Genomic DNA, 16,434 nt, shown 5'->3' on the forward strand with positions numbered 1-16,434 from the left:
TAGTCCATCAGCTGAACTGCCAGATATTCTGCAGTGCAGTGTTAGTGCCTGTATGTGAAACAGTATTAAGTGTATCCTCTGTTTGCTACATTCATTGCCACTTGGCTTTTATGGATTTTTTTTTTTGTTTTGTTTTTTCTAGTGCAGGTTCAGTGTGGGAGGACATTGTGTTTTTTGGTTTCTGGTTGATTCATAAAATGGTTTTCACTATGTTGTCCTTGAATAAACTAACCATTCTTGAGGTCACAAACTAGGAAAGTATGGACTGAAGCACGGGAAGAACTTTTACATTCCCCTGTCTTTTCCTGAAGTCACATAAGTGGATCATCAAAACAGAACACTTGAGTTTATATACTTAAAGGTAAAATGAGTACCTGTTTGTCACTGGATGTTTAGTGTGTAATGAAATGCTGATACCAAACATAATTATTTGCTTTTCTGAGCAGCTGTGTTGGTAAAGATTCTTGTTAATGCAGAGGGGTTTATAGATCAAATTCCACTTAGTCAGTTTTGTTTCTATTCACTGTTTTGATTGCAGTGTCTCAAAAAAGCCACAATCAAAACCCAGATATTAGGGGAGAAGGATGGAGCTTTTCACTTGAGTACCAGGTTTTAGTAGCTAATTAGTTGTGTATCTGTTGAAGGTATGTTTGGTTTTTTTGAATGCTTCTTCCTATTTAGGGTTTAAAATAAGAAAAATCTTGATCTTTACAAAGAAACGTAGCATTTTTTTTCCTTGCATGAATGTGTAACTATTGTGCTATAGTGGTAGCAACAGGGTTCCTAGAACACATATTTATCAATCAATCAATCAATCAAAGGAGCCTAAAGGTGCAGCACGTGCACAAATTCAGGATCCTTTTCCAGCAGAAAAATGCAGTATTGTCTTCATGTGCTCAACTTGGCTGTGAGTGGTGCATGCACATCCTATGAGTCAGTTGTAAGAAAACATTTGAGGTGTGTAGTTCTAGTGTTTCTGACCACGGAAGTGCAGCTGGAGGCCATTCTGCCTCATTCAGTGGCTAGCAGTACTCTTAAACGGCTCTCAGGATGAGGAAGGCTTTTTTCTTGCTGGATATGATCTGGGCTTTTCAGTGTTCTTTCTTGAGCTGTTAGATCCTCAGAAATGTTTGACTGACTTAAATGTGTCTGGATGTGTCATAAAACTTGCATTCACATACTAGGCAGCAAATAGTTCAGCTTCGGGGAAGTGGTTAATTGGCAAAATGCAAACCTGGTGGTCAGGAATGGTCAAGTGCATTAAGCTTCTACTTGATATGTTTTCTTTTGGTTTTCTTAGAACAAGTAGGATTTTCATCAGGTCTGCTCATGGAATTGCTTTTAAAAACTGAAGCATGTGCAGAAAGAAATCCTGCTTCTGTTTCACAGCACTTTTTTGAGGCTTTAGAATGTATTTGTAGTCTTTAAATAAGCATATTACAGTCAGTTTATTTGGAAGGGAAATATTTAATGTGATAAACTTTGTATCTTGCAGGATTACTCTTGATGTAAAAGGTAGGCATCTGCTTTATGACATATAACTTTTAATTAGCCAAGAAATTCTTGCCAGTGAGGGACTCATGGTATGACCATCTTGATTTGTATGTTACTTCTCTTCTAAAATGTCTCCTATCTTGTCTGGTGTAAGCAGTAGTTTGAGGTTTTTTTATTCCCTTGTTACTCTTGATTGTGTACTTGAGTTTATTAGGCAGGTTTTTCTTATTATTGCATGTACTGTATTCTTTTTTTTTTACTTATAATGAGTGTTTGAATATAAAAATGGGACCAGATTTTCTAATTTCTAGTTACGCTGTCTTGGGTTTTGAAAGAGCTGGTCTCTAAATCAATCTATAATGTCTGCTCTTTGATTTTTTTTTTTTTTTGGTCATTTTTCAAGTGTTACATCTTTTTAAGCTGAAGATCTTCCTTCTAGTGGCAACAGTTGAAATGTTAAGATGAAGAATTTGTTCCTACAAGTCAGTTATTCCTGGGTTTTCACTAGTCTGATGACTTCAGGACTGATTTCATCAGTCTTTAGGTTGTGAAGCACAACTACTCTGGAAGGTCTCTAGCTGACCAAACACAACCTGCAGCATTACAGGACCGTTTCTTTTTTACAGTTTTGCTGATGGTTAAATTTGTGTGTGTCTTTCTTGCTGTGTTTCATTACATAATTGTTATCCAACTGTACAGTAAAACCGAGTAGCTCTGTTTCTTAAACCACTATGTAACTCTAATACATGAATGTCAGATTACAAGATTTCCATAAGCTTCCTCTGGTATTTTGTTAGCTTGCAAATATGAATTGAGTTGATGATGTTATACACACGTTCCCAGTGAGCTGTTGGTTTTGTTTTGTTAAGCATCATTACTGATGTCTTAGTTAAAAAGTCAAAAAAATTGCAGAGGCATCTAACCTCTGACCACTTGAACAAAAATGAGATGCATTGAGCAGGAAGCAGCAGGGTCAAGGGAAGCTTGCCTTGCTGTTACAGATGTCTTTGAGTGACGACCAGTTTTCTGACAGTGGTTGATCTGGTAACTTCAAAGGGTAGTAACTAGTTAGGGACATGCCAGATACACAGGCAGTATTTAAACCTAGTGAAACCAAGCAAAAATACAGGGAGATTCAGTGGCCTGCAAAAGTTGAAATGCATAGGTAAGTGTTTGTATTTAGGGGAAAACTTCTGAAACAGTGCTTGAGGATTTAACATTCCTGACAGTCATGTACTAGGAAATTGAGCTGTTAATGTAAGTTAAGACTTGCTAAGGCTATTTTTTACCTTCATGGTCATGCACTTAGGTTCCAAAAGTTCATTATGCATAGCTCTCGCTGTATGTGATGTAAACCAAACCACTAAGCTGCATTTTGCAGAATATTGCTCTGTTTCATATATGTATGCATAGCATTCCAGTGAAACCTCTGGTTAGTTGTTTAAAACATTGTTATTTTCTGTTTAGCAGGGGGAAAAAAAAAGGTGCACTACACCTCTAGCTATTAAAACTGCACAGTGTTTCAGCTTCACCTTTACATGTGTACAGGCAGTGTTATCATGCAGTGTTATCATCCAGTGTTACCAGATTGTTTGGTGGTATTTTTTTACCAGTTATGTACTTGATAGAAAGGGAAGAATCTCTCACAGATTCTTCCCTTCCCCTCAGTCTTTCTAAATATAAGGTATTTCAGCAGAAAGGGAAAGATTTTTTTTCTTCTTTCTTAAGACATCAGGAATGAATGTACTTAAATTTGATAGCATTTTATGTTCAGTCATGCTTAACTGAGAAATGTGAAATTAATCAAGTTCATGTCACGGCGTAGCCCTTTAAGTGAATATTCCCATAAGTGCCATGTTAGAAATCAGCAATATGCGGTACAAGAAATCTGAACCACAAAAACTAAGTGATGCTATTTTCATAAAGATTGATGTAAAGAAAAAATAAATGGTTTATTACTTTACAACTTGCTCTGGTTCTTTTATTTTATTTTTTTTTTCCCCATAACAGATGGAAATAACTGCAAGGGCTACGAGAACAAGCCAGTAGTAAAGCTGGTGGTTTTGTCTGATAATGTGATTTGAGAGCCTCTCGAGACAGGAACATAAATGCAAAATTGCCTTTGAAGCAGGAAGATGTGAACTGTAGCATGTAGGTGATACTGAATGGTAAACTCATGATTGGTGTTCTCTGTTTCTTGGGAGAGGAGGAAAAAGAAGAGGGATTAAAATTGCATGAGTGTTTACAGGAAACAGACTTCCTAAGGAACATACGTATCTATTCTTGACACCAAAAGCTTCTCTAGTACACGGGGTTACCAATCTTCTACTGGAATCTTTGCTAGCCAATTGCATAATTTGTGCTGCTTTGTAAATTTAAGTACTGAATTGATTTGGAAATCTAGCCTCAATATTCATCTTTCAAATGAGATGTTTGCATTTTGGAGTTGCCTTGATTCCCTTAAAGATGCTATCAATTACCTCAGCTACTTCAGATATAAAACTTAACAGCTGTTTGTGAGCCAGGAAAAAACAAGAGTTGTGAGATCACTTTAATAACAGATCTAAGCAGATCAATCTTTGTAGAGGCAAACAGTGTGCAGTTCTTGTCCTCTAGCTCTGCTGTGGGATGGCAAGCTGTTAAGCGTAGAGATTGGCAGAGATGAAAATGTATTCCAAGAGGTTGCAAAACAGGACAGAGTGGCAATTGAGGCAGAACAGGACTACAGCTGAAGGACTTCATCTCTTGTATACTGAAAATTTAAGTCCAAGGAATAAATAGAGAGTTCTGGGCAGAGATTGCATCAGGAGCAATATCCTCACTTGGAGACTTGGCATATTTAGCTTCAGTAGATTGTTGCCCTAGCAGCTGCTGGGGCCTGGTAAAGAACAGATGAGGCTCCAGCTTCCTCCTTTGGACTTTGTTTGTGACATCTGTTCTTTGTGGAATGGCAACAGGGATGTGGATAATGTCTGATGCCTATAGAGCTGATGTACGTTGTTAAATACCTTACTTGTAAGAAACTCATTAACTTTGAAAGGATTAACATGGCTTGCGTGTTCTGAGCTGACACCAAGTACCTGCAGAGTCTCACTCTGTTCTGGATACCTCAGATGCAGAGGCCACACCAAGTCTGCTAGTATTACAGTATATCAGGTGTTCATTCTGTGGGATTTTTAGAAGTGCTAAACATAGCTTCCTTATCTGCAGCTCCTTGACCTCACTGAAAGCAGAATCCATGTAATGCTGAAGCTTTGAGAATTCTCACACATGAACTACATTCACTCAGATAATTCAAAGGAAGGGTGTGCTCTGCTTTCAAAGCTTCCGCTGGAAAAGAAGGTAAAAGGTTTAATCACAAGGAAGTTAGTAGAGTCATGGAGAGCCATACTTTGGTACAGTTACACCCACCTACAATGCTAGCATTTCAGAGGATTAGTAAAAAAAAACCCTGTCTATTATCTACCCTAAATTAGTCTGGGGTGTTGTAAAAAGAATTAAAACATTCAACACTACAATGTACCTGGTGAATGAAAATGCTTTGACCTTAATTAAGATAGTCCTAGCCTTGAATGACTGCATCCTGCCTGCATGTTTCAAATGCAGTTACCTTTTGTGTGTACAGAAGTTATGTTTCTGCCTCTAAGACTCCAGGTTTGATGAACTGACTCACTAATGTTTACAGGCACTGTGATTGCTGAATAAACTTTTTTTTTAAGGTCAAGTGGTATTTTTCTTGTATATAAGCCTGGGACTGCCCCTTTGGAAACAAAAGGTATGGGCTTTCTTTATCACTTCCTAAAGGAGACTGGTAAATGCATGGCTAGTAGACACTACAACCTTCGTTTGTGCTGCCTGCTTCAAACACTACTCAGCTTTGAGTTTTCCTTCCCATTCTTGTCCTGTGTGCACATAAACATTTTTACTCTGGTTGCCAAAGATGTTACAAAGAAGTTTGAATAATTAACCATCTAAGAGCAGTAGCTTACTTAAACAGAGCCTGTGTTCTCACTTGCAGACCCTGTGGGCATGGCAGTAAGGATGAGATTCAATCTACCCTTGCTGCTCTTGGAGTTGTTGCTGGGCTGGCCAGCCAATATTAAATTCAAATCAAGGTTATTCAGGGTCTAGGGAGAGCTTATCTTGATTTGAAAAGCAATTGTGGCTTCTTGGGCCAAACTGTGCTCTTTTGTCCCCTTCCTTGCAGCTAGGAGCAAACAAAAGAGGTGGCCTTCCTTGTGTGCCTTTTCCTCCAAAAGAGGTGGCCTTCCTTGTGTGCCTTTTCCTCCAAAAATTCTGTAGGATTGCTGTGATGGTCACATGCTCGTATCACATTGCAGTGCTAAAGGTGAAGAATGAAAGACCTATTTCCCTTTCAAGGAGTTCTTAATTCTTCCACTGCCCTTTGAAACTTTACTATGCTCCCAGTTCCTGTTTTCCACCCTGTGTAATGCCAGATGCAGCCACTTTGCTTTTGGGAGTGGGAGAGCTGGGTGGAACTCTTGGGCTGTAAACACCACTCCCCTCCCAGGGCAGGCGAGCAGGGTCATAGTTCAGGCCTTGTGGAACAAGTCTGAAGCCAAGTTTCTTTTTAAGTGTGAAATGAAGAGCACTGCCTTTTGGCAATGGAGAAAGCCTGCCTGTTTATGTGTGATAGTTTGCTATGGCTTTGCATTGTCTTAGCTGCATAGAGAACTGGCATCTCTGTTCAAGGTGTGAACAGTACCACATCATTCCTTATTAACAAATGTGGGATAATAACTTGCCCAAAATAATTTTAGTAGACCAAACAGTATATATTGCAATTACTGTATGCCAAAGAGGGTGAAAATCTAGTTTTGCAGATTTGGGGTATGTCTTTAAGATAGAAGAATAAACAAGTGAAGCCAACCTCTGGTCTCTGGCTCCTTGGACCAGTGTTGCAAATGTTTGTTACCGTATGGTAATTCATCTCGGATCCACAGTGAGGACTGCCAACCTCTGCCATTCGTTACCACAAAGGTTTCTTGAAACAACAGGGAATTTCACTGAATAATGTTAATTTTTCAACCATGCAATAAATCATAGAGGCTCACACAACAAAGCTTATGCAAATGAAGTGCCTCTCTAATTAATTCAGCATTATCAGTAGTATTTTCATATATTCTGAATCAGCTAAAGCAGAAGGCATTAGGTCCTACCTCTGAGATATTCCCTCATCAGCCTGGGACAGGAAGGACCTTCCATGTGGGAATGCAGGGCTTGCCCCTCTGTGGTGACACCAGGTGCTGGGATGTTGGCCTTGTAGGCTGTCCTCAGGCAACATGTTCATGTCAAAATAGTATTGTTGAAGCCTGGTCTGGCATTCATTTATTTGTCCATGTCTCCTCGATGAAGCTTACTGTTGTCATTGCAGAGTAACGCAGCTTGGCCGCTGACGAAATGGAGCACAAACAAGTGAGGTCAGTGTTTGTTTTTGAGATGAGGGCTTTTACATTTCTGGAATAAATAAGGAGTTTGTACTGTTGTGTAGGATTGCAGCTGAAAACTGGGGCAATATGAGTGCTTTACTAAACGTTGGACCAGTTGCTGTCCAGAAGGAAGAAGCGGGAGCCAGTGCCTGGTGAGTGCTGGGGCTGCCGCGCGGGGTGCCAGCCACTAGCCTAGATCCCGAGTTTGTGTCCTGGGGAGCCGCCGCGGGGTCGGGACACACCTTTATCCGCCCCGTGAAGCGGTTTTTTTTTCATCTTCTCTTTCCGGAGCAAGGGGCGTTGGGCCGGCCCAGCGGCCGCGTCCCCCACCGGGGCTGCACTCGCTGCCCCGCGGGCTCCTCTCCTAGCTCGCACCCTTCGTAGGGGCCAAAGCAGCCGTCCCGCTGCTGGGGCCCATGGCAGGCGGGCGGGTCTCGGCGGAGTCCCCTTGTTTCACAAGGGTCCCCTGCCGGAAAACCCCGCTCCATCACGACACATCCCTCTTCCCTCACGGAGCCGCTCTGCCCTGACGGTCCGCCAGGAGGCGCGGCGGCAACCCGATACGTGGTGCCGAGCCCGGCGGTGCTTTCTGTCTCCTTTCCTCAGGCGGCCGCCTGGAGGCAGAGCCCCGGCGGCTCCTCCGGTGAGCAGCGCCGGGGGCCGGCACTGCCCCCTCAGCCTGCTCCCTGCACACCCGGTGGGGTCGGGTCAGGCAGCGACCCTGGGCACCGAGACAGCGGCGGAGGGAGCCCGGCGTCCGGGCCGCGGCTGGCGGTAAGTGAACGTTGTCCTCTCCTGAGCCGGCGCGCGCTCTGTCCTCCTCAGGTTCGGGGTCTTCCCTGCCCAGCTCGACGTCGGCTCCTCGCCCTGTTTTTCTCGCCGTCTGTCTGTCCTTCTGTGCTGCCCGCTGGCTACTGAGCAGTTTTCATGGTGTTCCTGCTCTGTTCCCGCGCTGGAGTTCGGAGGCGAAGTAGAGCAGCATTGAAGCCTATCTGGCTGAGGCAGGCTCTGGGGAACCCGCAGGGCCGCCCCTCTTGCCGCCGGTTCTTCAGCGTCGTGGACAAGGCCTGGGGTCAGCAGCTGCGTGGTGGGGTCCCTCCCCACAGGTCAGTCTGATGGAGGTGGTGTGAAGGTCCTGTAGAGGCTCGGGTGGTGGCTTACACTTGGTTCTTCTGTTTGTATAGCGTGTTTAATGGTGTTTCCATCTCAGACTGTACATGCCAGCTGCCTCACAGCTGCCGGGCAGGGGAGCTCCCCGGATCCTCTCGGAGAGCAGCTGTTATTTATTCCTGAGTAGGTCCCACAGAGGCTGGTGAATGTGATGGCTTCAGCAGTACACTCTTCGGTGTTAAATGGCGCTCAGTGTGGTGGTGTTTCTGCCCAAAGCTATCAGGGACAGTTGGTCCTGTGTTCATGCTTAAGTTTACCCATGTCATTCAGTAAATGCTATGTGACATGTTTCATGTTTACCCATAAGTTCCTTTCTCTTTTCCCTCAAACAGCATCACTTGGGATTTGCTGAGCTTAACATCTCCTTCTCCTGGCCAGTGAGCTGGGACTTCCAAGGCAGTGCAGCACAGTGAAGGCTAGTTTGACCTGGCCGGCATCCTTTTAGAGAACAGTCAAGAACAAAAATGTGAATTAAAGGGTGGAAATGTGTGGTAGTTGCTCCTCGTTAGGCTAGTCAGTCACTACATGCAAAAGTACCAAAATTGGTATGCTGACCTGCTTCATGTGTGGGGAAAAGCTTAACTGACTCTCTAGAGGTGTCTGTTCTTGAAGTTTCAGGTTTTGTGCTGTACTTGCTTACGCCGTAAGTGCAGATTGCACAGGATAGATCTCACTTGACTTTGGGGCAGTGATGTCTTACCTGCAGCAATAATCCTTGAAGGCGCCTCAGGGGCGGAGAGCGGGGCTCTGCTATGACATGCCAGCGTGCTTAGCATTGTGGGCTTCCCCCTGTCTGTCGAAATGATGGCACCAAGCTCATCGCTCAAGCATGTGAGGGCTTTGGGATCAGTTACAGCAGCAGTCTTAGCAGTTAGCTGTCTGCTTTGGAGCTGTAATTAGCTGCAGAGCTAAGGCATTTGGTACATACGCTTGAAGATTTTGGTCGATCACCACAAGTGTAATTACTGCAGAGTGAATTTAGGAGGTTAGAAAGGGGTCCCTTTAGACTTTACAACAAGAGCAGTGATTGTACAATGCGGCTGAAGTGCTTGTCTGTTGAGTGTGTTTTGGGTCCTTCATAGGAACATAGCTGTCTCAATTTTCAGACAGAAAAATGTTTTGTCCACTATTGTTTTTGGACAGGAAAATATTTAGGTGAAAATAGAGGTTTGCTGAAATTAATATAACTTTTAAATGTGTTTTGGTTACAATTACTTGGAAGTAGCAGGTAAAAACAACCTGGGTTTTGCTGTTAGATTTGCATAGTCTTCTAGGATAAAAAAGAAGAGAAAGAAGGGAGATAGAATAAAACACTTCAGTGCTTACAAAAATTTGTGTCGTTTCAACATAAGGCAGCAAAACTACAAGACAGTATCACTCGAATTTGTTTATTGAAGTAGGTTTTGTTTTGTTTTGTTTTGTTTTTTACTGAGTTCTTTTTTAGGTAGTTGCTTCAGTTTGTTTAGGGTTTTTTGGTGTTTTTTTGGTGTGTTTTAGTTTGGGTTTGTTTTGTTGTTCATGTTTTTATTTATTTGTTGTTTTGTTTTGTTTTTCAAACAGCTAATGTAGTCCAGTTCTGATTCTAAATTGCTTTGGGCATTTTTCGGTTTTAAACCCTGACTTCTAAGGGAGGCTGTTATTTTAGCCTGTTTTAATATGTTTTGGGGTTTGCTTGAGTATGACTTGATTTGTGATATAAAAACATGCCACCAGGAATGCTTCTGAGTTTGCCAAAGAGTTTAGTTATTCAGCTCTTGCCTCAGTCACTTGAAACTGGTTTTCTTCTACCTTAGGGTAGAAGATATCATAAGGAAAAAAAATGCAAGGCTGGTGACAAGCCAAATGATCCCACAGTTTTGTTTCCACCTCTAACAAACTCTGCTCTTGTTCAGTGGTAGATGGATATTTATCGTGGATTTGACATGCGTAGACCAGTCATTGCTCATCAAATAACTTGGTCATAACAGGCTAATAACTTAGCTGTGCATGGAGACCTTTTTTAAAAGACAGAAAAGGAGTTTACTTTCTTCTGCTCATCTTAAGGTGGATTCTGTCACCCTCTTCAGAAGAGTGAATTGCTGTAGATTAATTTTTGTTACTGTCAGCACAAGCTGCACTAAAAGGGCACTTCTGTGGTAGAATATGAGTATCTACATCCAGGGTTTGTACTTGTACAAAACATACATGTTTAAGTATATGCCTTGAATCACAATGGGAAACAGTGTGATTTTATGGGTAAATAAGGTCTGGTTTTATGGTATGACAGAATTTAGGAGATTGAAGAGATTAGGCAGAACGTGTTTCTAAGTGCCTGAAACTTGAATCTTCAAGGTCTGTATTCTATTTCTGGTTTTGCTACAGCTTTGTTACATGCCTGTAGGAAAATCATTTGCATAGGATAAACATTACTTGTGGTTTTATGATGCTTGTGATGTCTCAAGGGGAGTGGGATACAGGAATAAAAGCTGAAGTATTGCTGAGTAGAAAGTGGCCTTCGTATTAGACTGCTCACTGCTGGGAGTCCTAAAGCAAAGAGATTGATCTGGAATAGATGTCCCCAACATGGATGCTTGAGGAATAGACACAGCATGTTCTGTGGGAGAACACAGGGTTTATCTCCTTCGCAGGGCTTACCTTAGAGCTTTTAAAGTTCTGGTCTGATCCAAAAATCACTGTTACAGATTGCCCCATCCTTCTGGTTTTTATGATCTCTGGGGGCAGGCTCTGTGATTGGAGTGGTCCTGATCATACAGCCTTGCCATGTTGTTTGGGCTCATGTTCCAGAAGTGTTAGCATAGAGTGTATCAGAAAATGAAGCAGCCTTTGCTCTTTCCACAGATCATGAATGTACAACTTTTCTGAATGCATCAAAGATGAATGACTATCTGTTCAATCTGTTTTCACCATCCAACTGGAGAAAAAATTAAGGCTCTCATTCCTACTATGATATATTTGTGCTCTGTACTGACAAATGGAGTCCAACAAGGGCATTGTTGTTGAAATCTCTGAATGTGGAACAACCTTCGTTTCTTAAGATCATGTCTGGGGAGGGTTATGTTTGTGCTTGTGAATGGGATTCTTATTTCAGATGAATTTTAAGTGCTCCAAGGCTATCTTTTTATTATTCCCCTTTATGCTGTGTGTTTGCTAATGACCTTTGTCTTGGATCATCAAGCGTGGGATCTGTTTTGCGCATCTGCCAGCTGAGACTGTTGGGTGTGAACCAGTGAGAGAGATCTGCAGAAATGATGAGAGTGGAAGGCAGTATAAGATAATGTGAAGTGATAGACATAGGAAACACCAGCAGAGGCATGATTTGAGAATCTGAACACTTTGGAACAGTTTTGTGTTCAGTCTTCAAAAACAAGACTCTAAGCTTGTAGGAAGGTAGCAAACCTTTGAACAACTTCTGAGAAGGCTATGTTTTGTCTTTGAGTTGGAAAGAATGTAAGTGAAGAGAAAGACTAGGCAGAGGTTGACTGGATATGTTAAGAGGCTTGTTTGTCAGTATTAACCTATTGTATGCTTTGCTTGGACCCATGTCAGTGAAAGGATAGCCAATTGGGATGTGACAGCTCTGTATTATAAAAGTATGTAAGTTGACTCTGTAACAGAGTAGTAGGCTTTTGGCTTTGGCTTAGGCTTCTGCTTCAGCTTTTGCTTTTGCTTGTGCTTAGTACTTTGCTTAGTTACATAGGCAGTAAATGCTTTTGCCTTTCACAATAAGAGTCCTCTCGTCTTAGCATCACCTGGGAACACCATAACACACAACCTATGAGAAGAGCACTACAGCTACACTTATATAGGCTCAGTTGGATGTTTGAATAATTTCTTGGTGTTGAGAGTAACCTTGCTGGTTTGACCTTTGCAGAACAAGGGTATAAGTTGAAAGATCAGCAAAAGGGGTGAGAATTATCTGATTCTACACATCTGCTGAAGTAGGCGTTTTCTTTGGAGGATGATAGAAAATGAGTAAACTTGTCAATCAAATGTGAAGAGCTGTGTTTCCAGAGGTGTGGGAATTGGTTCTCCATCCTGAAAGCAATGTTTTAAACTTGTTCTTCCGAATGACAAACTCTCTCTCTCTTAGAACAACGGTTTTCTTTTAGGTGTGTTTGCATGAATGGTATTAATAGCCATGTACTTGGGATTCTGATGAAGGGAGTAGTCAGCTTGAGTGATTTAATCTTCGGGCAAGTCTCAGCAGTATCTCTTGACATGTGGGCACTGCCTTTGGTAAGGTCTCAGAACTTAATCTTGCAATTCAAGTGAGCAAAAGGTTTGGGGTTTTCAGCAAGGCTTAGCTTTTTATAATTTTTTTTTTCTGAAGCCTGTGGGTGTTGAACTAGGTTTTGCATCAACACTTCAGAAAATCCTGCCCTGAACAATTGCAAGCAACATTACATGAACTTATTGTGGAGCCAATAGCTGAGGGATGCCCTCGTTCTCCTAAATGCTACTAAAACGTTTACTGACTGTAGCTTCAAGCCCTGAGCAATATTGGCTGGTGAGCTTTCTCTGAGATTATGAAAGGTTACTTGAGGAATACAATAATTCATTTACAAAGCTGAATATTTTCATTGAGAGGAAAAAGAGACAATTTTGTCCCAGATATGAATATGGCTTTAGGAAAGGAATTAATGAGCAAAGTAGCATAACAGTTAACTTGGCTTCAGCTTGAAAAACTGTAAATACAGGCAAAGTAAGGATCAGCCAGAAGATGTCTGAGAAAGGATGGAGATGGGAAGCAGAAGTGGAAATAACAAGCCACATTGCCATGCATTTAGTTGAGGCTTACTAATGCAAGTGATGATTTCTACAGTACACTTGAATAGTGTTGTGGTTATTCTGGTCTTCAGAGTCACAACCTGTGTGGTTTCTATCATTCACCTAAGGTAGCTGGATAAGAAAGATCATTGCTAGAACACAGAGAGGAAGGAATGGGAGGCAAATTTGTCTCCGTTGCAGAGTTTTGAAACTGGAGCTTTAAGAGATCTATTAATGAGAATTTAGTGGGCTTCACAGAGCGTTTGAAAGAGCTATCATGTCTTCAGTGGAGCCCATCCAGCAAGGCTGCTTCCAGCAATGCTGTAGCCCTTCTGCTTCAGTTAAAATACTCAATTAATTTTTGTCCGAATGTGAAAGTTTTGCTAATGTCAGCCCAAAAATACATGGAGAAATGCTGAGACACTATTTCTATTCCTTTGAAGCAATAGAAGGAGCATATTTAGAAAGGAATTGATGCTCACCATACCTTCCATGTGTCAGAAGCCATCTTTTTATAAAAAGGAAGGGGTAAAAGAGAGCAGTCAGTCTTTTTTTCTGAGGTGAGTGTGTGACAAAAGCTGGGTGCATTTTGACAAGCTGCTGCCTTTTTGCTGTGTAACTGTTGCTTGTGGTATATGCTTTTGTAAGAGAAGAGTCTTTGAAAATATGTGCATTTCAGCTTGGCAGGAACCCTGCAATTGCTCTTTGATACTTTTTCCTGGTTTATAAGTCTGCGGATTTGTGAAAGTAGCTGGATCTTCTTGCAATTGAGCTTATTTCTTAGGGATCAAAATGGGGCTTTGTTTGCTTGTGAAATATGTTTCATAGTGTGCCACAGTCAGATACCAAAAATGTTACTAAAGGTAGACAGGAGCTGTATAGAACTTGGAAGTCCCCAGTGCCTCTGAAGCAATGGCATCTGGGATTCATAAGGAAATGAACATTATTTTGGGTAGGAATAACTACATGGCTCAATATAGTTAGATTTCATTGTGATGTTCACATGCACTAACATGAGGCTTGTCTTTCCAGACTTCTCAGAGCTTATCAACTTAAAAGATTGTCTTCAGGAAACAGTTCAGAGTTACACAGAATAATTCATACAACAAATGCTGCTCTTGGGTTTTTTTTATTTGAAATGCCTAGTGTTTGATGGAAGATGTTGCAGTGAAAACCCTGTAGATGGAATCACAATGCCTTTCTGCTGCAGTAGTTCAGATTTCCATTTGCTGTCCTGCCTGTGTGCTTCAGAAACACTGCCTGACATGAAAAAGGAAGCTCAGCTGTGTGGTCTCTTTGGTTCATGGTCTGCTACTGACACTGCAATTAAGAATCCTGTAATGTTGAGTCCAGTGTTAGCTCTGTAGTGTTATGTGGATGCTTTATTCTCAAGTAGTTTGTTGAATTATTAATTAGTTGCTTTGTCACATATTTCAAGATGTGTTCTGTGCTTCTGGTTAAGCATTTGCTCAGGTATTACAGTAAGGGTTAAGAACCTTCTTCACTTACAGGTCTTCACCACTTTCCAAACTTGACCCCCACTGTTTGACTGAGGCTGACAAATTAATTCTTTTGATTGATCAGTGGTGACTTTGGCTGTGAATGATCTGCAGTGGATGCAAAGTGGCTGCACCAGAAGTGTTTTACTGATTCTTTGCCCGTTAGAAGATTGTAATGAATTTCTTTTTTTCTTAGTATTCTAGTTGCATCACCTTTGTGCATCAATGAAAAGTCCAAGCATGGCCTTGTTCAAGCAACAAAAGGTGGAAGATGCTTATGAAATTGGGGAAGAGCTAGGAAGGTAAGTTTGTGCTTATGACACCACAGTGTTTCACAAGCTTACATGTGCCACATCTTAAACAATGACTCTGCATGATAACCCAAATCAATTGTGATGCACAGCCCCTTACCAAAACTGCACTTTGCATAGCTTGTTGTTTTTTAACAAGGTTAAGCATGCTAATTCTTTTTCCTGGTTCCTTTTCTTGCATAAAGGACAACAAAAGGTATGTTAACCTTGTCTTTTGTAGATGGGTGTCACGCGTGTCGGTGCTTTAAAAGACAGAGTTCACCTGCCCCTTCTCTGAACCAGCCTGGAAACAGGAGCCCATGGTGCTGTTGTCATAGACACAGGCTTCAATGTGACTTGTTTGGAACAGTGTTGCACAGTGCTGTTGTGTTCAACTGCCTCTGAGCACTGGCAGAACACGTTAATCTCTGCCCACAAGATACTGTATATGTATTCCTGAAAAATATTATCTGTCAAAATTTCATATGGATCAATTGATGCCTTTATATTTATTATAATCTATAAAGGCTTATCTGTAGGCATTGATTATAGGTACAGTTAATGTGCTATTACCATGTCTAACCATAAGCACCTGCTTAAACACTCTGCAGGGTATGTGAGCTGGATGACACAGGGCTCCCCCAGTCACTTAGCAGCATACAATGTTCTGGTATAGCTGGTTTATATTCAGTGTCCAACCCTCCAATGATTTTCTTTTTAATATGCAAATAAATTAGGTCTATATACATGCTGGCTTCTTTCCCAGTGTCTGGCAGTTGCTTTTGATAAATTACTCTGTATGTGCAATTACCCTTTTTTCAAGGACCAATAATTTAGTTACATTAAAACACTTCAGTTGAAGCTGTTTCTTTGCCAAATCTTAATTTTTTTTTTCACTCCTAGCTGTTTAATCTTTATATTTGTTGAGAAGATTTCTGTTAAGGGAAGGTATTTTTGGAGGGTTGGGATTTTGTTGGTTTGTTGCATTTTTTCATTCCTTTCCCTCTCAGGAAGGCCTCAACTATTAAATTTTAAATGTTATGATTGGTCCTGAAAACATCAGCCTAAAAGTGGAAATCTGGCAACAGTGAGCAGTAAACACATTCAGTGTGTGTATGCAGGGTATAAAAGGTGTGGTGTTTTTTTTTTCACTTAAGAGGCCCTAGTATGTTCTGCTAAAATGAGAAACTGGAAACTGTGTAGCGTTTGTGCATTGATTGTGGAAATCCAATCTCTTTTGAGATGATAAACCTCACTCTTCCTCTGAAGCTGAAGGTCATTAGGCCTTTTGAATGGAGAAGTGCAGTTCAAAACAACCTGATGAAGCCCTTGCAGTTTGAATCTGTGTGAGCTGGAGGCTCGTGTGGTCACAGCAGTACTCTTCCTTTCTTGGCTGCATGTTATGGAAACATGCATATAGAAACATGTTATGGAAACCCTGGTCCTAGGGTTTTCCTGTGGAGCTGGTACTCACTACATCTTTGGTGATGGCCTGGGTGACTACACTTAGACATGGAATGTGAAATTGTTGCTTTTATTGATTGGTGTATTCTCTGCAAGAGAGGCCTTTTCTAGATAATCTAGAAGGAGTTAAACGAGCAAGTGCCATCCTCACATGACAAAGAAATATTAAACTTTGCAGCAGCATTTTACTTCTAATACTTCTTGTAGGTGAGAAATCCAAGTCTACTTGGTACTGAGATCTGTAGGCAAAAATTTTCCTTGAAAGACCTGAGAGAAATACACAAATTGTAAGCAGAAGAC

The 16,434-nt window shown here is 41.4% G+C and overlaps 1 protein-coding gene across 1 annotated transcript in view; it reads left to right on the plus strand.

The window, feature by feature from the left end:
- Positions 1-2,570: 2,570 nt before the first annotated feature.
- The window catches only part of DAPK2 (death associated protein kinase 2), a 50,843-nt gene continuing 36,979 nt past the window's right edge, over positions 2,571-16,434 (plus strand). Inside the window, exons 1-5 of the mRNA XM_054388139.1 lie at positions 2,571-2,659; positions 7,007-7,096; positions 7,236-7,718; positions 12,224-12,350; positions 14,585-14,682. Of these exons, the coding sequence (XP_054244114.1) occupies positions 2,571-2,659; positions 7,007-7,096; positions 7,236-7,718; positions 12,224-12,350; positions 14,585-14,682 (887 nt within the window). The remainder of the gene's footprint in view (positions 2,660-7,006; positions 7,097-7,235; positions 7,719-12,223; positions 12,351-14,584; positions 14,683-16,434) is intronic.

This window comes from Indicator indicator, chromosome 16, assembly GCF_027791375.1.
Source record: "Indicator indicator isolate 239-I01 chromosome 16, UM_Iind_1.1, whole genome shotgun sequence".
Lineage (NCBI taxonomy): Eukaryota > Metazoa > Chordata > Aves > Piciformes > Indicatoridae > Indicator > Indicator indicator.